The sequence below is a fragment of the Leucoraja erinacea genome, chromosome 2 (assembly GCF_028641065.1).
Source record: "Leucoraja erinacea ecotype New England chromosome 2, Leri_hhj_1, whole genome shotgun sequence".
NCBI lineage: Eukaryota > Metazoa > Chordata > Chondrichthyes > Rajiformes > Rajidae > Leucoraja > Leucoraja erinaceus.
In genome coordinates this window covers 135224133-135247513 of record NC_073378.1, presented here as the reverse complement: position 1 = coordinate 135247513, position 23381 = coordinate 135224133, and the positions used below count along the sequence as shown (strand labels likewise).

Sequence of the window (23381 nt, the reverse complement as noted above, 5' to 3'; positions counted from 1 at the left end):
ATGCCGCACAAAACCTGAACTACGTCAAGGGAGGTTTAAAAAAAGTAGGGGTCCGCAGACAATTTGGGAAGGCCATGCTCTCAGAATGGGGTTTAAAACAAACATAAAATACTACAAAGATTGACACAAAATGCTGGAGTAACTCAGTGGGACAGGCAGCATCTCTGGGGAGAAGGAGCGGGTGACGTTTCGGGTCAGAACCCTTCTTCAGACTGATGTCAGGGGAGTGGGCGGGACAGAGATAGAATGTAGTCGGAGACAGTAAGACTGGTCGGAGAACTGGGAAGCGGTAGGAGATGGAGAGGAAAAGCAAGGGCTATCTGAAGTTAGAGAAGTCAATGTTCATACAGCTGGGGTGTAAACTGCCCAAGCGAAATATGAGGTGCTGTTCCTCCAATTTGCGCTGGGCCTCACTCTGACAATGGAGGAGACCCAGGACAGGAAGGTCAGTGTGGGAATGGGTGCAACCGGGAGTTTAGGTTGGTTTAGGTGGACTGAGCGGAGGTATTCAGCGAAACGATCGCCGAGCCTGCGCTTGGTCTCGCTGATATACAAGAGTATAACTTTGCCCCTTTCACCTTAAAACTATGCCATTTAGTATTTGATTTTTACATGCTGGGGAAAAAGGATCCGACTGTCTACTCTATCTAAGCCTCTCATACAATCTAACAATCGGGCTGGTCAAGACAGCAGTGAAGATGTGGCACACAGTTAACACTCAGTGAAATGGCCATACGATGGGAGAATATATAGTGAGATAACATAGAACTGATGTGAATGGGTTGATGACATGGACGGGGGGGGGGGGGCTGAAGGGTCCGTTTCCGTGATGTACCTCTAAACTATAACAAAGTGAACTGGCGTGGACAAGCCCAGTCCATCACACAAACCAGCCTCCCCCCCCCAGCGACTCCATCTACACTTCAGAAAAACTGCCAATGCAATCTAGGACCATTTTCACCCCGGTTATTTATTCCCTCTTCTCCTCTCGGACAGAAGATTGAAAGCATGCACGACCAGAATCAGGAACAGCTTCTCCCCTGCTGTTGTCAGACTACTGAACGGTCCTCCCACAAGTTAGGGTGGAGTCATGAGCTCCCAACCTACTTCATTGCAGATAGGCACCAAATGCTGGAATAACTCACTTGAGAGAAGGTACAGCTGACATCTTGGGTCAAGACCCTTCTTCAGACTGAGAGTCAGGGGAGAGGGGAAACTGGAGATATGGAAATGTACAGAAAAAAATCAGAGCCGGCACCTATGACCCAGGAAAGGTGGAGCCCACAATGGTCCATTGTTGCCTATGGAGGAGGTGATTTGGCACAGTCTTTATAACACTGTATTCTGCTATATTCTGCACTCTGGTTGTGTTTCTCTTTGCACTACCTGTTGCACATGTGCATAGCCTGGTGGTAGTCAGGTAAGGCAGAGTATGATTTGACCAGAAACATTTTTCACTCTTCCCTGATACACATGATAATAATAACGCAAAGTGAAGGTGCTGCTTACCTGGGTGATGACATCTTCCATCTCTGCTTTCCTCTCCACTGAGCATTTCTTATCGGACATCAATTTCTGCAAATGAGCTGCAACAGCAGAAGACAATGAGTGATTACCATCTTGTACAACAGTCCCACACCTGACTGCAGGTGTGGAACAGTCCTATGGCCAACAGGCCAAGCAAGTGACCATCAAGTCTTCAGCTGTCTCTCTTTCCACAGACGCTGCCTGATCTCCTGAGCCTTTTCCTAAGATTTCTCTATAAAATTTCAAAAAGTCAAAAATTCATATTCACTTCATAAGAGCCTTTAGAATACTGGGCATTCAAGTAGCTGAATGCTGGAGGAACTCAGGTCAGTCAGCATCTGTGGAGAGAATGGGGAGATGGCATTCCCGGTTGGGGCCCCTTTTCAGACTTATTGGAGTGGGTGGGGGCGAGAAAGTTGGAAAAGAGACAAGGGGTGAAACAAAGCCTGGAAAGTGATAGGTGAAGACACAACAACTTCAGATGCTGGAATCTTGAGCAAAACACAAAGTGCTGAAGGAATTCAGAGAGTCAGATAGCATCTGTGGAGGGAATGGAAAAGGAGGCGTTTAGGGTCAGGACCTTTCTTCAGACTGATGCGATAGGCAAAGTTTTGAATTGAAACCCTGTTTATCAATCTGAGTAAGGCCCCCGATTCAAAAATGTTGAATGGGAATAGCCTAATTCTGATTCAGTAGATGCTCTACACAATGCATTACCTTTGAGCAGGTGGTCGGCTCGGAAACATTCCCCATTCTTCAGATCTTTCACCATGTAGTCAGCAAACTTGTCCACGTGGCCAGAGGTCCTGCAACGCCAAGCGCCGAGAATCAGGCACACTGTCTTACATTAGGGAAAATGTCAAGAGTTCCTCAGCCTCCTCATTCATCCTTCCCCACAGTCATGGATTAAAGGCAACCCAGTGTTATTGGTAAATCACTGTCAGGGTGACCCAAGGAGAGTCTCCGTGTAACAATCTCTGGGATACGAGTTCATTCAGCAGTTGGTGGCCAGAGTGAACAATGAACTGCTTCTTCCCCTCTGTTATCAGGCTTCTGAACAGTCCTTCCATAAGCTAGGGTACTGTCCGATTTACCTCTACCCCACTATATTCTGCACTCGGTATCTTTCCCTTGCATCAAATCCATGCAAAAGCTGACCAATCAGTCCCACCCCATGCTCTTTCCCCACAGACCTAAAAATCTCCCCTCATTTAGTTTCCAGAATTCCTGACTGACAGATGTCAGTCGGTTAGAATTGGTGAATAACACTTTCTCCACCCTGACCTTCAACACTGGTGCATTTCAGGGTTGTGTGCTCAATCCCTGTCCGCCAATGACTGTGCGGCTAGGTATGGCACCAACTCCATCTTTAATCTTGCCGATAATGCCACAGCTGTCGGCCGGATCAACAATGGTGAGAGGATTACTGGAAAGAGATCGAGAATCTTGTGCCAGAACAGCAGCTAGCCCTTAACTTGCTGACTAGCCCTTAACTAGTCAGCAAGAGGAACAGATTGATTGTTGATCTAAGAAAGCAGGGAGGTGAACACACCCAACAGAGCTGCTGCAGAGATGGTCATCAGCTTAGGCATCCATATCACCGCCATGCTAACTTTAAAGAAGGGCCAAGGCCACCAGTATAATCAAGGACTGTTTCTCCCCAGCTGTTATCAGGCAACTGAACCATCCTATCAACAACTAGACAGCGGTCCTTAGCTACCATCTATCTCATTTGGAATAGGGACTATTTTTTTTAATTATGAGGGGGACTTTTTACTTTGGTACACTAAATGATATTCTCTTTAAATCATTATGGATGAGAAGGGAATGGAGGGTTATGGTATGAGTGCAGGCAGGTGGGACTAAGTACACTGTGGGCCGAGATGGCTTGATTGCTGTAATCATGTATTGGTCTTTCCGCATGACTGGTTACTTTACAAAATGCTTTATCATTTATCTGTACACTGTGGATGGCTTGATTGTAATCATGTATTGTCTTTCCGCTGACTGGTTAACAAAAGCTGTGTGCTAACCAGTCAGCTGTACCTCGTATATTGTCACTCAGTACACGTGACAATAAACTAAATTAAACTTGGGTATAGTATGATACAAAATCATGAGAGGAATTACAAAATCATGAGAGGAATAGATCGGGTAGATGCACAGAGTCTTTTACCCAGAGTAGGGGAATCGAGGAGCAGGGGACATAGGTTTAAGGTGAAGGGAAAAAGATTTAATAGTAATAGTTACCGAGGGGTAACTTTTTCATACAAAGGGTGGTGGGTGTATGGAACAAGCTGCCAGAGGAGGTAGTTGAGGCTGGGACTATCCCATCGTTTAAGAAACAGTTAGACAGGTAGATGGATAGAACAGGTTTGGAGGGATATGGACCAAGCGCAGGCAAGTGGGACTAGTGTAGCTGGGGCATTGTTGGTCCGTGTGGGCGAGTTAGCTTGTTTCCACACTATTACTCTATAGCTGGATATCATGCTAACAAAGCTGTTCACCATCTTGGTATACTTGAAATGAATAAGCTACTATCGATTGGCTGAGGAAGGTGGAAACACTGTGCACCTTTCCCCACACACAGTGCAGCCCCACCACACCACCCACTGTCCCACCACAAGCTCCATGCACCCACAGTACAGGGACTTACTTGAGGACAGGTTCTGGAGTCAGCATCGTGCAGTCGATCTCCAGGATCTGCTCTTCCTGGATGAAGTGGTGCCTCCAGATCTGAAGGGTGTTGTTCTTCAGAGCGCAGCCGACAGGACCAAAGTCGTACAGACCACTCACCCCTGGGCCAGGCAGAGTTAGACACCGGTCACCCAACACACTGGCCGTCTATCCTCCTCCCACCACCCTGACAGCAGCCCCATACACCACACCACCTTTCCTACAGGTAGAATTGGACAGGGTGGTTCTGGCTTGATGGAGCAGTGAGCCACTGGATGTGACACTGTGCTGTCCAAAGGTGGTGAACGCTGCCCGGAATACGCTAGTGGCTCAGCAACACAGAGGCGTTGAATAAAGATTCACAGGACTAATTGTAAAATTGTAAATTGTCCCTAGTGTGATCGCTGGCTGGTGCAGACTTGGTGGACATAGGCCTGTTTCTAACGATGTATCTCTAAAGTGTACAGTAAACAATGGTCTGGGTTGCTGGAACAGGGGTGCAATGGTTCCTGTGGGTGTGACACTGTGCCGTCCAAAGGTATTGAACATTCCCAGGAATACACCAGTGTGTAGAAAGGAGCTGCAGATGCTGATTTAAATCGAAGACATCCACAAAATGCTGGAGTAACTCAGCAGGGCAGGCAGCATCTCTGGAGAGAAGAAATGGGTGAAGTTTCGGGTCGAGACCGTCTGAAGAACGGTCTTGTTCCGAAACACTATCCATTCATTCTCTCCAAAGATGCTGCCTGCCCTGCTGAGTTACACCAGCATTTTGTGAATGTCTTCGATTTACACTAGTGGATCAGCAATCCAGAGGCTTGCAATAAAGATTCACAGGACTGGTTCAATCGCCTCTGTGGGCAGCTTTAGATTTTTGTTTCCTCCTGCTAAGCAATGTTAAAAACTCAGACATGCAGTCAGGTAAAAGTGACCACAAGCCTGTTGAGAATTTGCAGAATCCTAACAGTTTCACAACACCTATTCGAGCTAGCAATAGGGCATCCGTACCAGTCCTGCCTAGATGCAGATCCGATCCAAAACTGGGTTGACTGCTAACCCTTCACTGCAGTGACCTGGCAAGCCGCTCAGTTGCATCAGGACATCCAGAGATGGACAGTAAATGTTGCCTTCGCCAGTAATGCCCATGCCCCAGAGACATTATTAAAGCAGGGACAAACTGCATAACTCAAATCAATTAGTTTAGTTTAGTGATACAACATGGAAACATGCCCTTCGGTCCACCAAATCCTTCTGACCAGTGATCCCCGCACACTTACACAATCCTACTCAGACTAGGAACAATTTTACAATTATACCAAGCCAATTGACCTACAAACCCGTACGTCTTTAGAGTGTGGGAGGAAACTTGACATCCCAGTGAAAAGCCACTCAGGTCATGGGAAGAACAGACAAGCCCAAAAGTCACTTTTAAAGAATCCCATGCTACATAAACTGGAACGCAAATCAATGGTCCTGCACCAGGAAAGTTGCTGAGCTGCTACAGAACCCAAGTGACTGACTTCTTCCCTGCGGAAAGCTACACGTCACTCTCTACACTTCACTATGAGGAGGGATTTCTTTAGCCAGAGGGTGGTTGACGTACAATTCAGGTGCCGTGGAAGATTTCAGGTCATGATTAGGTATTTTTCGAAAAAAGGCGGGGAAGATTTCAGGTTAGGCCATTCGATTAGTAAGGGCTGATCATCCAAGGTTTTTCTCCATACCCCCTGAAAAAGGCCAGGGGAATACCCTCTGTGGCATTCCAGAGATTCAACTCTCTGGAAAAAAAAGATTCAGCCATCTCGGTTTTTAAAGGGATCAAATGGCGTCCTGGAGTAGACACGGGATGGGCCGAATTGTTTTGTAATTCTGCCCCTGACTTATGAACTTATTTGAGATCAACCCAGGAATGTTGGAAGAGCAGGCAATAATGTCAATTTGGATTCTACTCCAGGTGTGGTCTCACCCCAACTGCAGTAGAACCTCTCTGACTCATTTTACATGATACCCTCACTTCCCCCACACAAGCCCCCAAGACTCTCACTTCCCCACACAAGCCCAAGACTCTCCTACCTCCATAGATGGCAAACGCCTGATCGTAGAAGAACCTCCGCTTTAGCGTGTCCTCCATTTTAGTTCGGTCAACAATATCATCCTTTGGTTGCAGAGCCAACTCCTGTGGAGACAGGGACAAAGGTGCTTAGGTGGGTGCAGGATCGAAATAACAACAAACCGGCCGTCTAAAACCAATGGAACATTGACAGTGTGAATGCCAGAGCCCGAAGCCTGAGCTAAGCAAGGAATAGCAGCATGGAAACATAGAAAATAGGTACAGTAGGCCATTCGGCCCTTCGAACCTGCACCGCCATTCAACATGATCATGGCTGATCATCCAACTCAGTATCCCATACCTGCCTTCTCTCCATACCCCCTGATCCCTTTAGCCACAATGGCGACATCTAACTCCCTCTTAAATATAGCCAATGAACTGGCCTCAACTACCTTCTGTGGCAGAGAACTCCACAATTCACCACTCTCTGTGTAAAAAATGATTTTCTCATCTCGGTCCTAAAAGACTTCCCCCTTATCTTTAAACTGTGACCCCTTGTTCTGGACTTCCCCAACATCGGGAACAATCTTCCTGCATCTAGCCTGTCCAACCCCTTAAGAATTTGTACGTTTCTCTCAGATCCCCCCTCAATCTTCTAAATTCTAGCAAGTACAAGCCGAGTCTATCCAGTCTTTCTTCATATGAAAGTCCTGCCATCCCAGGAATCAGTCTGGTGAACCTTCTCTGTACTCCATCTATGGCAAGAATGTCTTTCCTCAGATTAGGAGACCAAAACTGAATGCAATACTCCAGGTGTGGTCTCACCAAGACCCTGTACAACTGCAGTAGAACCTGTACAACTGCAGTAGAGGAAATGGAGGGAGCATGTGAGACCCAGCCTGCTCAACCTCTCCCTACAGCTCAGACCCTCTAGTCCTGGCAACATCCTCGTAAATCTTCTATGTACACTTTTCAGCTTGACAACATCTTTTCTACAACAAGGTGCCCAGAACTGAACACAATATAAATGTGGCCTCACCAACGTCTTATACAACTGCAACATGACCCATCAACTATAATCAATACTCTGACTGATGATAGCCAGTGTGCGAAAGCCTTTTTGACCCCCCTTATCCACCTTCAAGGAACCATGCACCTGCACTCCTAGATCCCTCTGCTCTACAACCACTCCCCAGAACCAAACCACTCACTGTGTAGGTCCTATTTGAGGCACACCATTAGTCATAGGCCTCCAGTCTGAGAAGCAAGCTTCCACCATCACCCTCTGCTTCCTCCCATAAAGCCAATTTTCTATCCATTCAGCTAACTCTCCCTGGATGCCACGCGATCTAACCTTCCAGAGCAGCCTGCCATGCGGAACCTTGTTGAATGTTTTGCTGAAGTTCATATATACATCTGTAGCTCTGCTCTCAACCTTTTTGGTCATGTCTTCAAAATATTTGTGAGACATGATCTCCCACGTACAAAACCATGCTGACTATCTCTAATCAGCCTTTGTCCATCTAAATGCCTCTATATCATATCCCTTAGAATAATCTCTAGTAACTTTCCAACTACAGATTTTAAGTTCACTGGCCTCTAGTTCCCAGCATTTTCCCTGCGTCCCTTCTTGAATAAATGAACAACATTTGCCACCCTCCGGCACCTCTCCTGTATTTAAAGACGACTCGTAAATTTCAACCAGGGCTCCTGTAATTTCCTCTCTAGTTTCCCACAGGTCTGATCAGGCCCTGGAGATTTGTCTACCTTCATACACGATAGTACCTTCAGCACCGTAATACTGACTGTTCTCAAGACACTTCCATCGACTGCCCCAAGCTCTTCCCGTCCTCCTGTCTTTCTCCGAGGTAAATCCTGTGGCTCCACACAGTTGACCACTTTGATTCTCGAGGGTCCCGCTCTCTTTCTAGTTACCTTTCCCCCCCCTTATATATTTATAAACCCTCATGGCATTGTCCTTAATACAATTTGCCAGAGCTATATCCTGGCCCCTTTTTGCTCTTCTGATTTCCTTTTTTAGTTTGCTCTTTCGTTCCCAAACCTCCTTCAGGGATACAATTGATCCCAGCTGCCTATACAGTCCCCTGCGTCCTTCTTATTCTTGACTAATGCCTCAATTTCTCTCATCAGCCAAGTTTCCTTACGTTTGCCTGCCTTGCCCATCACTCGAACAGGGACGAACATATCCTGAGTTCTTGTCAGCATACCTTTGGAAACATTCACTTGACTGATGTTTCTTTTCCCTCATATAACCTGCTCCGAGCAACTTGATTTTGACCTTCACTCATACCCTCAAAGTTGGCCTTACCCCAATTTAGCATTTTAACTATTTAACCTCCATAACCATCTTAAACCTAATCGAACAGTGGTCGCTGGTCCCAAAATGCTCCTCCACAGACACTTCATTTACTTGCCCATCCCAATTTCCCAACACTAGATCGAGTGTTGCCCTCTCACGTGTGGGGTCCTCTACATATTGCTGGAGAAACTCTCCTGAACACTTTCGTGAAATTGCACCCCATCTAAGCCTTTCACACTATAATTTTCCCAGTCAATATTGGGAAAGTTAAAAAAAACCCCGTTACAACAACCTTATTTGACCCGCAGCTGTCTGCAATAGCCCCGTTGACTATTTGGGGGTCTGTAGTACACCCCCAACAAGGTGATCATCCCATTCTTGTTCCTCAGCTCCACCCATATCGCCTCACTGGACCAACCGTCCGTAATGTCACCTTTCATCACTGCCGTGACATCCTCCTCAACCAATATTGCAACCCCCCTCCTCTTTCACCCTCACCCCTCTCTCTCCTGTACCCTGGAACCTTGAGCTGCCAGTCCTGCCCCTCTCTTAACCAGGTTTCAGTAATGGCTACAACGGCCTAGTCGCACAAAGCTATCCATGCCCTAAGCTCATCCGTTTTACCCGTCAGGCCCCTTGCATTAAAATTTGTGCAGTTTAAACTTCCTCGCTTTCTGCCTTTCTCCTGTATATTCTGTCCTTTAAACTTTTTCTCACCACCCTCCATACCAACTTCTAACCTCTCACCAATCCAGGACAACGGGCCTTTAAAGTCAATATAAGACTCGATATTTTTAACGTGTTTGAACTTGCAAGATACAAGATGGTACTGGAAAAATGGCGATTCTTGTGTACTGCCTCAGTGGAATCCACATACTTAACATGGTTGAAGTGGGTATAATTGTGATTATGTATAATAGGACTTTACTGAATTATATGCAAAAATGTTTCACTCTACCTAGGTACAGAGAGTCAGACATAATCAGAGATATAGAAACGGGACCTTCGGTCCAACTTGCCCACGCCAACCAAGATACTCTACCTGTCCCACCTGCCTGTGTTTGGCCCATATCCCTCTAAACCAACATGTGACAACACCATAGAAGCGGAGTGAAATGTAAAACCGGGAGGGAGGGATAGGGGTGGAAGAGGACGGGGATCTGACACCATCGGCATGTGCAGACAGCAGTCAGAGAATGCTGATTCTCCAGCACGGAGGAGAGAGCAAGATGGAAGCACCACGACGTCTCGGTGGAAGCCGACATTGACAGCAGCAAGACCTCAGCTCAAACCTTGGCTTCCAAGAACCTCTTCCGCACTTTCAGTTCAGCCACTGCTCTATCAACGTCCACCTGAGGCGTGCTCTCGGCTTTCAACTTCCGAACAAGTTCTCCCTGGAAAGGAACAGAACAGAGCCGAATTAGGACATGCTGGAGCAGTACACTCACAGTCTGCACACTAAGGAGAATTTACAGCGGTCAATTGACATACAGACCCACACGACTTTAGGATGTGGGAGAAACCAGTGCACCCTGCGGAAACCCCAGCAGTCGCAGGGATAATGTACAAACTCCATACACAGACAGCACCCAAGGTCAGGATTTGAACATGGCTCTCCGGCACTCTGAGGCAGCAGCTCTACCGCTGCCCCACTGTTCCGCACACAGTTTGGAATAAGGTTTCTCCCTGCTTTATACAAAAACATCGCGACCAGCGATCACACTGCTTCATCGTTCTTATGCTCACCTGGATAAGCCGGGAAGCACTGTGAGAGTCATGGTTTTTTTTACTTCTCCAGTGCTTTTAAAACCATCCGGCCTGCATTACTGGGGAGCAAACTGACAAAGATGTGGGTGGATGCTCCATTGGTGACCTGGATCATCAGCTATCTAACTGGACGGCTACAGTATGTCAGGCTACAGAACTGTGTCTCGGATATGGTTGTGCGTAACACAAGGGCTCCACAGGGGACCGTCCTATCTCCCTTCCTGTTTACCATCTACATCTCGGACTTCTGATATAACTCGGACTCCTGCCACCTGCAGAGGTTTTCAGATGACTCTACAATTGTGGGCTGCATCAGTGAGGAGAGTGAAGCTGAATACAGAGGCATAGTCAATGACTTTCTTGAATGGTGTGGGCTGAATCACCTGCCGCTGAACACCCTAACGAGTTAGTGGTAGAATTTAGGTGAGGAACACCCCTGTCTCCATCAATGGTGTGGATGAGCAGTTTACCAAGATGTACAAATACCTTGGAGTTTACCTGGCCATTAAACTGGACTGGTCCAGGAACGCTGAGGCCCTGTACAAGAAGGGACAGAGCCGGCTGTACATTTTGATGAGGCTCTACCAATCGGTGGTGGCTAGTGCTATTTTCTTCACTGTCGTGTGCTAGGGCAGCAGAGCGAAGGCCGCGGATGCCAACAGGATCAACAAGCTCATCAGGAAGGCTGGCTCCGCCTGGGGGCGTGGTTGGATTCTTGGGACGTGGTGTTGGATGCTCGGGACGAGGGAGAATGCTCCTCAAACTGCAGACCATCATGGACAATACAGCTCATCCCCCTCCATGACACATTGGGTCAATCTGAGGAGAACTTTCAGTAACAGACTGGTTCCACTAAGATGCAGCACTGAATGCCACAGATCCTTTTTCCTTGTGGCTATCAATGTACAACTCCTCCCCCTTCTGTCATGGGGTTGACAGACTCCCCTCCTCCCCCTTCACCCCTCCCCAATCTTTGCACATCCCCAATCCTTTCCATTCGTCACTTAAATTTCATGTTTCATGTATCTTGTTGTATTTTATGAGTGTTGGCAGACCACTTTCCATCCTGGGATAAATAAAGTTCTATCGTATTGTGGACAAGCTTTTCCCTTTGAGAATAGGGAAGATTCAAACAAGAGGACATGACTTCAGAATTAAGGGACAGAAGTTTAGGGGTAATATGAGGGGGAACTTCTTTACTCAGAGAGTGGTAGCGGTGTGGAATGAGCTTGCAGTGGAAGTGGTGGAGGCAGGTTCATTGGTATCATTTAAAAATAAATTGGATAGGCATATGGATGAGAAGGGAATGGAGGGTTATGGTATGAGTGCAGGCAGGTGGGACTAAGGGAAAAAAAGTTGTTCGGCACGGACTTGTAGGGCCGAGATGGCCTGTTTCCGTGCTGTAATTGTTATATGGTTATTGTATCGTACTAGAACTATGCTACACAACAGGGACAATTTACAATTTCCAGAAGCCAGATGACCTATAAACCTGTACACCTTTGGAGTGTGGGAGGAAAGCGGAGCACTGGAGAAAGCCCACGTGGTCACAGGGAGAACAGCAGCCGTAGTCAGGATGTAACCCGTGTGTCTGGCTCTATCACTGTGCCACTGTGCCGCCCTGAATGCCACCATTGACTGCCTGCAGATTGTACCGTTCACCTACACATTCGGAGCAACTTACAGCGGCCAATACAACGAGTGAATGTGGGAGTAAAGCAGTGCAGCTGAACGAGGCCTACCCGGTCACATGCAAACTTCATATGGCGACAGCACCAGAGGTCAGGATTGGACCAGGGCCACTGATTATGGGGCAGCAACTCCGCCAATTGTGCTTATCTTAAAAATCTCCCCCATATTGGACAATTGAACAGTCTCTTAAACTTAGGTGTAGTTGCTATCTACCTCGATGGGGCCCCTGCTTTTCTTTTTATAAATCAGCACTTCCTCTGTAGCTGCAATACTATAATCTGCACTCCGTTTATTTTCGCTTTACACCATCTGCTGTGCTTGTGTAGTTTGGTACGGGATGGAGTGATTTGACCGAATAGCACGCAAAGCAAGTTTTTTTCTACTGTATCTCAGTACATGACAATAACATACTGATACCAACAATAACCAGATAAACTGATCAACAAATAGAGGCATGGGACTGCAGAGCGGGAAACTTGAGCAAAACACACCAGCATCTGGGGGGAACTGAACAGACAATGTTTCAGGTTGGGAGCCTTCTGCAGAGTCAACAGAATGAATCGTCTGAAGAAAGGTCCCGACCTGAAACGTCATCTATCCATGCTCTCCAGAGATGCAGCCTGACCCGCAGAATTACTCCTGCACTTTGTGGCCTTTTCAGACAGATTCAGACTGGGTCCTGAATTGAAACATCGTCACAAAGAGCTTTATTTCCTCCACAGATACTGCCTGACCATTGAGTTTATTCAGCAAGCCTTTGCAGCAAGCCTTAGAAAAAAATAACCAGAGTGTTCTGAGGTTCTAGACTGCCAATCCGGGCCTGGATGTCTTCACCAGCACCAGTAATTACCAGGCACAGTTGTTAGAGCCGCTGCCTCACAGCACTAGAGACGCAGGTTCCATCCTGACCTCAGGCTTGGTCTGTGAGGAGTTTGCACATTCTCCCCGTGGCCGTGTGGGTTTTCTCATGGTGCTCTAGTTTCCTCCCCCATCTCAAAGACCTGCAGGTTTGTAGGTTATTTGGCCTCTGTAAAATTTCCCCAGTACGTAAGGAGTGGGATGACATAGAACCAGTGTGAACGGGTGATCAATGGTCAGCATTGACTCGGTGGCCGGAAGACCCTGTTTCTATGCCTAAGCACTAAGCCAAACGCTGAACTAAACAGGGGTGGGAGATTGCAACCTTCACGTGGTCCGCCCTGTTTCGACGAATGAAATCAACCTGGCGTGCACAATCACATAAGATCAAATAGAACAAGTTGTCCTACAACTTTAGGCTGTGCACGACATACACAAGAAGACTGAACTAAACAGTGTCAACAGGAAGTAATCTGCAGGCCCTGCTGCACAGACACTTTAAGGTGTGAGGAGCATAGTTTAAAGATGTGCTGGGCATGTTTTCTTTACATAGAGGGTGGTGGAACGCACCAACAGGGGTGTGCTGGAGGCTTTTTCTGTTGTTCTTTGGATCAGAAAAGCACCCCATGAAAACGACAACAAGGGCACAAGGCATTGCACTGAGTCTAGTGGGAACTTGGATGGGAATACGAGAAATAAATTTGTTATGCAGAAATGCTGTAAAAACAGGAGTGAGTCATTCAGGCTGCATCTTAGTGGTGCAGGAAGAAACGTGGCAGGGGCGGGAGTTGTAGATTTCTACTGCAGCAGGCAGGCTGCTGGAGCTGCAGTGTGGGAGACTGGACAGAAACACACGTGGACCGGCCACAGCAGGTGCTGGAGGAACTGTTACACTTGTCACTTGGGAGGGCAGGGACTTCTCACTCGATGAGTACAGCAGAAACAGCACCGTCCCACCACACCACACAGTAACTGTAAACTAAACTGGAATTGTAACAACCTCGCCCCAAGGCACACCCGCACCCTGCGGAGCACTCCCACCTCACTCTCACCCTGGGGTACAGTGTGAGGTATCCTAAAGTACCCCGGTGGTCCCGAGGTAACCTGAGGTATGCTCGTAGCGCAGAAGAAAACTTTTTGACACATTTTTTGTAACGTTGTTGACGCCAGAAACGTGCCAAACCTTTTTTGCTGCCTTGGCGAGTTCTGATGTATGACTTTACTGGGTTGTATGCATTTCAAAGCATTTCACTGTATGTGACAATAAAGTATAATTGAATCATTCAGCCAGTCCCGTCACACCCTGAAGTACAGTCCCAGGTAACGTGAAATACAGCCCCACTGCACTCTCGCCCCAAGGCACAGTCCCGGCACACCCTGAGGGAAAGTCCTGTCACCCCTGCAGCATATCTCACAATCAGAGGCAGCTTTTGAAAAGCATCTCAGTGAATTGATCACAGTGTGTCAGGGGCTGGAACTCACACTTCCAAATACAAGCACGAGCCTTTTCCATTCAGTTCCAACCATACAACTCAATACCAGCTAACAAGGCAAACCTGCCCACTCCAGATCCCAGCATATCAAAAAACAACTTTAGATACAGGTCAGTATAAACATTTAACACAACTGTCCAATCTGCCCCTTTGCCAGCACAGCGGCAGAGTTGCTGCCATACAGCGCCAGAGACCCGGGTTCAATCCTGACTATGGGTGCTGTCTGCACGGAGTCTGTACGTTCTCCCTGTGACCACATGGGTTTTCTCCGGGAGCTCTGGATTCCACCCACACTCCAAAGATGTACAGGTATGTAGTTTAATTGTCTTTGGTAAAAATTAGAATATTGGCCCTAGTGTCACTGGTCGGCGTGGACTCGGTGGGCTGAAGTTTACCCCATTGTGGACATTGTATTCTTGTATTCTTGTATTCAAATTTTATTGTCGTTGCCTCACTTTGAGACAACGAAATGAATTTCCCGTACAGCAGTATCGTTAAAAAAAATCACAAGAAAAATAATAAAAATAAATAATAAATAAATAATAAAACATATTAAAAAAATAAAATTGAAATTGAATTAAAAATTCAACAAAATTTAACAAAAGCACAAACACAAAAAGTCCACAACACAACATAACATAAATGGACATAAAATAAAATGGACATAAAAGGACATTGCCCTTTGTCCCTAGAACTGACATGTTACAATGCTGAAAAAAAGACAAAGTGCTGTAGTAACTCAGCGGGTCAGTCAGCATCTCTGGAAAACGTGGATAGGTAATGTTTCAGGTTGGGACCTTTCTGCAGAAAATGCTGAGGACTATATTCTGCACTCTGTATCTCGTCCTTCGCTCCACCTATTGTACTTGGGTTTGGCTTGATTATATTTATGTATATGGTTATCTGATCTGTTTGGATAGCATGCAAAATTAATTTTCACTGTACTAATGAACAATTTTCATTAACAGCTGTGCAGAGGAACAGACACTGGATCTCAAACGCCACATCCCTGGCTCAGTTCAAATCCCATTGCAGGAATCCAAGCAGCACAACACTGACAATCCATTGCGGCATAGAGGGAGCACTGCAATTTCTTCACAAAAACACTTGTCTCTTTCAGATGAGATGTTAAAAAGAGGGGCCCCATTGCCTTCATATGGATTGAATTAGCATTGTGGCACTAATTCCAACAAAAGGCAGGGACTTCTCATTCGCTAACCAATAGTTCTCCTTCCATCAGTATTACTGGAAATAGTGATCTGGTAGTTAGCACAGTGCTTTTAGTGGGGGGCTCCCGGGACAGGATTTGGCTCCCAACACCTCAAGAGTAAACCTGCTTCACTCACTGTGGGGTACTTGGTACAGGTTGCAATACAATACAATACAATATAATATTTATTGTCATTTGAGCCTCAGTGAGGCTCAAACGAAATTCCGTTTCCACAGCCATACAAACAGAGACAATTTCCTACAGACATACACACAATTTAATTCACACAAACATCCATCACAGTGAACCCACTGTGATGGAAGGCAAAGTCTTTTCTCTCCCCTGTTCTCCATGTCTCTCCCGATGTCCAAACCCCAGGCGGGCGATGATAAGTCCCACGGCCATTTTAGGCCGTGCCGGCCAATTTACGGCCCCGCTCCCAGTCTAAAAATCATAATGTTGGAGCCCCCCGCGGGCGCTGTGATGTCCCACGGCCATGAAGCCGCGCCGGGCAATGTACGACCCCGCTCCGGGTCGTTCCAACCCCGCGACACGGGCTGGAGAAGTCGCGTTGCGGGAGCTCCGGCATATGTTAATAATGCCATCATGGAGTCCCAGAGTTATACAGCACAGAAACAGGCCATTTGGCCTCTCATCCTTCCCAACCAAGCTAACTAAGATAATCTGAGGACTGGGATGAAGAAAAACTTTTTCACCCAGAGTTGTGAATCTGTGGAATTAATTCTTTAGTTTTAGTTTAGAAATACAGCGCGGAAACAGGCCCTTCAGCCCACCGGGTCTGCGCCGGCCAACGATCCCCGCACATTAACACTATCCTACATCCACTAGGGACAATTTTTACATTTATCAAGCCAATTAACCTACAAACCTGTACGTCTTTGGAGTGTGGGAGGAAACCGAAGATATCGGAGAAAACCCACGCAGGTCACGGGAGAGAACGTAAAACTCCATACAGAGAGCACTCGTAGTCGGGATCGAACCCGGGTCTCCGGCGCTCTATTCGCTGTAAGGCAGCAACTACTCTGCTGCACCACCGTGATCGCACAGAAAGCAGTGGAGGCCAATTAATTGGATGTTTTCAAGAAAGGAGGGAGAGAGAAAACTGGGAATTACAGACCATTTTTTAAGAAAGAAGGGAGAGAGAAAACAGGGAATTACAGACATTAGCCTTACATCAGTAGTGGGGAAGATGCTCGAGTTGATTATAAAGATGTTTTGCTAGAATTAAGAAGATTGAGGGGGGGGATCTTATAGAAACTTACAACATTCTTAAGGGGTTGGACAGGCTAGATGCAGAAAGATTGTTCCCGATGTTGGGGAAGTCCAGAACAAGGGGTCACAGTTTAAGGATAAGGGGGAAATATTTTAGGACCGAGATGAGAAAAACATTTTTCACACAGAGAGTGGTGAATCTCTGGAATTCTCTCCTACAGAGGGTAGTTGAGGCCACTTCATTGGCTATATTTAAGAGGGAGTTAGATGTGGCCCTTGTGGCTAAAGGTATCCAGGGGGTATGGAGAGAAGGCAGGTATAGGATACCGAGTTGGATGATCAGTCATGATCATATTGAATGGCGGTGCAGGCTCGAAGGGCCGAATGGCCTACTCCTTTGGAGTGTGGGAGGAATCAGTCAAAGTCAGCGTGGATTTATGAAGGGGAAATCATACTTGACTAATCTTCTGGAACTTTTTGATGATGTACCAAGTAGAATGGATAAGGGAGAGCCACTGGATGTGGTGTATCTGGACATTCAAAAAACCTTTGACATGGTCACACACAAGAATTAAAATTAAAACACATGGTATTGGGGGTCAGGTATTGACATGGATAGAGAACTGATTGGCAGACGGAAAGCAAAGAGTAGGAATTAACAGGTCCTTTTCAGAATGGCAGGCAGCGACTAGTGGGGTGCCGCAAGGTTCAGTGCTGGGATTCCAATTATTTACAATATATATTAACGATTTAAACGAGGGAATTAAATGTGGCATCACCAAGTGTGCAGATGGCACAAAGGTGGGTGGCAGTGTGAGCTGCGAGGAGGATACAACGAGGTTGCAAGGTGACTTGGGACAGGTTGGGCAACTCGGCAGATGCAGTATAATGTGGATAAATGCGAGGTGATCCACTTTGGTGGCAAGAACAGGAAGGCAGATTATTATCTGAATGGTGGACACAAAAAGCTGGAGTAACTCAACGGGACAGGCAGCATCTCTGCAGAGAAGCAATGGGTAAGTGATGTTTCAGGTCAAGACTCTTCTTTAGACTGAATGTCAGAATAGGAAAAGGGGAAGTGCAATGATACCTGGGTGTCCTTGTACATCAATCACTGAAGTAAGCATGCAGGTAGGTATAGAAGGCAGTGAAGAAAGTTAATGGCATGTTGGCCTTCATTGTGAGAGGATTTGAGTTTATGAGCAAGGAGGTCCTATTGCAGTTGAACAGGGCCCTGGTGAGACCACATCTGGAGTATTGTGTGCAATTTTGGCCTCCTAATTTGAGGATGGACATGATTGCTATTGAGGGAGTGCAGTGTAGGTTCACCAGGTTAATTCCCAGTATAGCGGGACTGACATATGATGAAAGAATGGGTCGACTGGGCTTGTATTCACTGGAATTTAGAAGGATGGGAGGGGATCTTATGGAAACATATAATTTTTTTAAAGGATTGGACAGGCTAGATGCAAGAAAAATATTCCCAATGTTGGGGCAGTCAGGAAACAGGGGTCACAGTTTAGAAATAAGGGGTAAGCCATTTAGGAGTGAGATGAGAAAAAAACTTATAAATCAATCCCACGAATTATTGCATCATGTTTGTTAACCTTGCAGATTCCCCTTCCTTTCCGCAAGCTTCTGCCACCATCAAAGGTTAGGCATGGATTAATGGAAATATAAGATAAATAAATTGTAAATTTAATCACGATGGCGATTACAGACAACGGGGCATAGAGGATGCTGCCTGACCCGCTGAGTTACTCCAGCTTGTTGTGTCTATCTTCGGTTTAAACCAGCATCTGCAGTCCGCCCCTACAGAGAGGGAAATGCGAAGATAGACACAAAACGCTGGAGTAATTTAGCGGCAGCAGGAGAGGAGGAATGGGTGACGATTCGGGACTTCAGGGCAGAAGAGGGAATTTTACGTTCAGCACCCGAGAACCGAGCAGTGACAAATTGTAAATGAATTAGTAAATTAAGCTGCAATGTGAAAGTGCACCGAGGCCTAGGCTCATCTCCCGATGCCTCGGCGTCTCCCTGAGCGACCCCACCGCGGGCCCGGGCCCGGACCCCGGCATCCCCTCCCCTGCCCTGTCCTACCTGCTCCCGCACCGCCTGCCTCAGCGGCGCCAGCACCATCTCCATGCCGGTCGCGTCCCCGTCCATGGTGGCGGCCTGTGGCGGTTGCTGCAGCTGATGCCGGTGGTGGTGGTGGTGGTGATGGGGGCCGGGGCCCGACTGCAGCAGCGGCGGCGGCGTCCACCCGCCGGACAACAACCGCAGTGGCAGCAACGCGCGAGCACAGGGAGACGCGAGGGACAAGGACACGGCGGTAGCGGCGCGCACCAACGGCTGCATGGGGCACGAGCGAGGGCGAGGGGAGGGGGGGGGGGGAGGGGGGGGCTAGGGGAGTGGCTGAGGGAGGGGCTAGGGGAGGGAGGGAGGGGCTGGGGGATGGGGAGGGGGCTGGGGAGGGGGGGGGCTGAGATGGGGAGGGGCTGTGGGATGGGGAGGGGGAGGGGGAGGGAGAGGGGCTGAGGGGGAGAGGGGGAGGGAGGGGGAGGGGCTGGGGGAGGGGCTGGGGGAAGGGGCTGAAGGGATGGGGGAGGGGGCTGAGGGAGGGGTGGGGAGGGGGGAGGGGAAGGGGATGGGGCTGAGGGGGCTGGGGGGGGGCGGGGGGGGGGGGGGGGGGGGGGGGGGGGGGGGGGGGGGGGGGGGGGGGGGGGGGGGGGGGGGGGGGGGGGGGGGGGGGGGGGGGGGGGGGGGGGGGGGGGGGGGGGGGGGGGGGGGGGGGGGGGGGGGGGGGGGGGGGGGGGGGGGGGGAGGGGGGGGGAGGGGGAGGGGCTGGGGCTAGGGGGAGGGCTGGGGAGGGAGGGGAGGGGGAGGGGCTGTGGGGGGAGGGCTGGGGGAGGGGAGGGGGAGGGGCTGGGGAGGGGGGGGGGGCTGGGGGAGGGGGAGGGGCTGGGGGAGGGGGAGGGGCTGGGGGAGGGGCTGGGGAGAGGGGGGCTGGGGGAGGGGCTGAGAAGGGATGGGAGGGGGAGGGGTGGGGGGGGGGGGAGGGGCTGGGGCTGGGCGGGGCGGGGAGGGAGGGGCTGGGGAGGGGCTGGGGCGGGGCTTAGGGAGGGGACTGGGGAGGGGGAGGGGCTGAGGGAGGGGGAGGGGGAGGGGTCAGCAGCGCAGTGATGGGGAGATCCTAGGGATCTTTGGGCTAGGGGCTGGGGGGGGGAGGGGGGGGGGGGAGGGGGAGGGGGGGAGGGGAGGGGAGGGGGCTGGGAGTGGGAGGGAGGGGGCTGGGGAGGGGGAGGGGCTGGGGGAGGGGGGGGGGAGGGGTGGAGGGGAGGGGCTGGGGAGGGGGAGGGGCTGTGGGAGGGGGAGGGGAGGGGCTGTGGGAGGGGGGGAGGGGAGGGGGAGAGGGGGAGGGGGGGAGGGGCTTGGGAGGGGGCTGAGGGAGGGGGGGGAGGGGGAGGGGCTGTGGGAGGGGGAGGGGAGGGGCTGTGGGAGGGGGGCTGGGGAGGGGGAGGGGCTGGGGAGGGGGAGGGGAGGGGCTGGGGAGGGGGAGGGGAGGGGGAGAGGCTGGAGGAGGGGGAGGGGCTTGGGAGGGGCTGGGGAGGGGGAGGGGCTGTGGGAGGGGGAGGGTCTGGGAGAGGGGGGAGGGGCTGGAGGATGGGCCGATGGGGGCTGGGGGGGGGGTGGGCTGGGGGAGGGGCTGGGGAGGGGTCAGGGGCGGTGATGGACCCATGGCTACATGGGGCGCGAGGGGCTGGGGCGGGCTGGCGGGGGGCTGGGGGAGGGGAGGGGCTGGGGAGGGGCGAGGGGCTGGGGGAGGGGCGTGGGAAGGGGAGGGGCTGGGGAGGGGGAGGGGGAGGGGTTAGGGGAGGGGGAGGGGCTGGGGCGGGCTGGGGGAGGGGCTGGAGAGGGGAGGGACTGGGGAGGGGGAGGGGCTGAGGGAGGGGAGGGGGAGGGGTCAGCGGCGCGGTGATGCGCACCCATGGCTACATGGGGCGCGAAGGGCTGGGGCGGGGCGGAGGGGGGAGGGGGAGGGGCTGGAGGAGGGGAGGGGGAGGGGAGTGGCTGAGGGAGGGGGAGGGGGCTGGGGGAGGGGGGGGGGGGGAGGGGAGGAGGGGGAGGGGCTTGGAGGAGGAGGGGCTAGAGGATGGGCCGAGGAGGGCTGGGGAGGGGGTGGGCTGGGGGAGGGGCTGGAGGAGGGGGAGGGGCTTGGGAGGGGGGAGGGGCTGGGGCGGGCTGAGGGAGGGGGAGGGGCTAGGGAGGGAGGGGGAGGGGTCAGCAGCGCGGTGGCGCACCCAGGGCTACATGGGGAGGGGCTGGGGGGGGCTGGGGGGGGGGGGAGGGGGGAGGGGGAGGGGCTGGAGGGAGGGGGGGGCTAGGGGAGTGGCTGAGGGAGGGGGGGAGCGGAGGGAGGAGTCAGCCGCGCGGTGACGCGCACCAACGGCTGCTGAGAGAGGGGGGAGGGGTCAGTGTGTGGGGGGGACGGGGTGGGACTGGTGCAATCGCGGGCCCCTTTTCCAGACTCCAGGAGCAGCGCCGCCAGCCGCGGGTTTGTAGAACTGCAGGCGGGGGTTGATGCAAGTTTCCACCAGTGGGACAGCCTAGGACCAGACTTAAAGGGCGTTACTTTAGGAAGACGATGAGGAGGAATTACTTTAGTCAGAGGGTGGTGAATCTGTGGAATTCATTGCCATAGAAGGCTGTGGAGGAAGGCCAGGTCAATGGATATTTTTAAGACAGAGATTGACATAATCGCTGGTTTTCTTTCACCTTTTTCCTTCCGCCCACAATATTTAATATGAAAAGAATATGTGATTCTGTGTTCCATTCTGTTTGTAGTTTGTTTGGTTGTTTGTTTGTTTGTCTTTTTGCACAAAGTCCGCGAGCATTGCCATTTTTCATTTCACTGCACATCTTGTATGTGTATGTGACGAATAAACTTGACTTGACTTGACTGGATTAATATGGGTGTCAGGGGTTATGGTGAGAATTAGGTTTGGCGGAGTCGGCTTATTGGGCCGAACGGCTTAATTCTGCTCGTACCACTTATGAATCACGGGCCCAGATCCAGACTTCAGGGGCTCCTCGGGAGAAGGTAGTGCAGATGGTAAGTGATGTTCTGGACCCAGAAGGTCCCTGCCCCAAGCATCACCTATCCGTGTTCTCCCAATCTGCTGCCCAAACATTGTACCTGCACCACCACCCTGTCTTCCATCAGTGAGCCAGTTCTAAATCCATACAAACAAGTCACTGTTAATCCTGAAGTTACACGCAAAATGCTGGAATATTTATTCTGTTAATCCCATGGTTTTCAGCAAAATTAGACACAAAATGCTGCAGTAACTCAGCAGGACAGGCAACATCTCTGGAGAGAAGGAATGGGTGATGTTTCATGTTGAGACCCTTCTTCTGCCTGAGAGTCAAGGTAGAGGGAAACTAGAGATATGGAAGCTAAAGTGTAATCCAGTACACCTTGATCTTATGGATCAGCCTACCACGAGGACCATTATCAAAAGCTTTACTAAAATGCATGTAGACAACATCTACCACCTCATTGATCACATCAAAATACTCAATCAAGTTAGTAAAACACGTCCTGCTGTGTATAAAGCAATGCTGACTGTCCCAAATTAACCCATTCTCTTCCCATTGGAAGCAAGTTCCATCCCAAACAATTCTTTCCAATAGCCTCCCTATTGATACAAATACATTGATAGATGCTCCTGAACACATCATTGGTGATGTAACCTGGGTTCATTGGGTGTTTCGGGTCATTCAACATCAGACACCCTCACCCAGGCGACCCAGCCCTGGTTGATCAGACCACACCTTGTGTTCAGGTGGCATTTGTTCCTCCCCATGGACCTCCTCTCCTGATCCAGAGCCATCTCGAGGCCTTCTCCGCTGCCTCTGTGGTGTTCTTGATGGCTCTTCTCCTCGCCACTCCGTTGATGCCCAGTGCACTCAAGGCTTTGTAGAGCGATTGCCCTGAAAAACCTCTGCAGCCAACCTCGATGGGCATACACCTTGCCTTCCAGCCCTGCTTACGGCAGTCTATGACCAGTTCTTCATACTTGAAGTGTGTGGTTCACCAGGGTATAATTCCCCGCATTCCTTCTCCTTCCCTTCTTAAATAAAGGAACAACATTAGCTACTCTCCACAAAGTGCTGGCGTAATTCAGCAGGTCAGGCAGCATCTCTGGAGAACATGGTTTGGCGACGTTTCGGGTCGGGACTCTACACAGACTCGTCGACATAGTGAAAGAACATTGCTTCCTTTATCTTGTATCTGTGCATTGTGGAAGGCTCGATTGTAATCATATATAGTTTTTTCCACAGACTGGCTTTTCATTGTACCTCGGTACAAGTGACAATATATTAACACGACTAAAATAAATAGACAGCAAAATACCAAGACATTAATGCAGAACACAATTTTTTGTTAAAACAACAAAATCATGGAAGTGCAAGTTGGTCCATGGAGGCTTGTGTAAAGGTGAAGGGTCCCAACCTGAAACGTCACCTATCCAGGTTCTCCAGAGATGCTGC

General features: G+C 50.0%; 1 protein-coding gene across 1 annotated transcript in view; it reads right to left on the bottom strand.

The window, feature by feature from the left end:
• The window catches only part of gars1 (glycyl-tRNA synthetase 1), a 35851-nt gene extending 16657 nt beyond the window's left edge, over positions 1-19194 (bottom strand). The window contains exons 1-6 of the mRNA XM_055649433.1: positions 18927-19194; positions 9866-9967; positions 6277-6379; positions 4184-4325; positions 2245-2333; positions 1510-1586 (exon numbers count right to left, since the gene is read on the bottom strand). Of these exons, the coding sequence (XP_055505408.1) occupies positions 1510-1586; positions 2245-2333; positions 4184-4325; positions 6277-6379; positions 9866-9967; positions 18927-19184 (771 nt within the window). The 5' untranslated portion in view covers positions 19185-19194. The remainder of the gene's footprint in view (positions 1-1509; positions 1587-2244; positions 2334-4183; positions 4326-6276; positions 6380-9865; positions 9968-18926) is intronic.
• Between the last annotated feature and the right edge of the window lie 4187 nt (positions 19195-23381).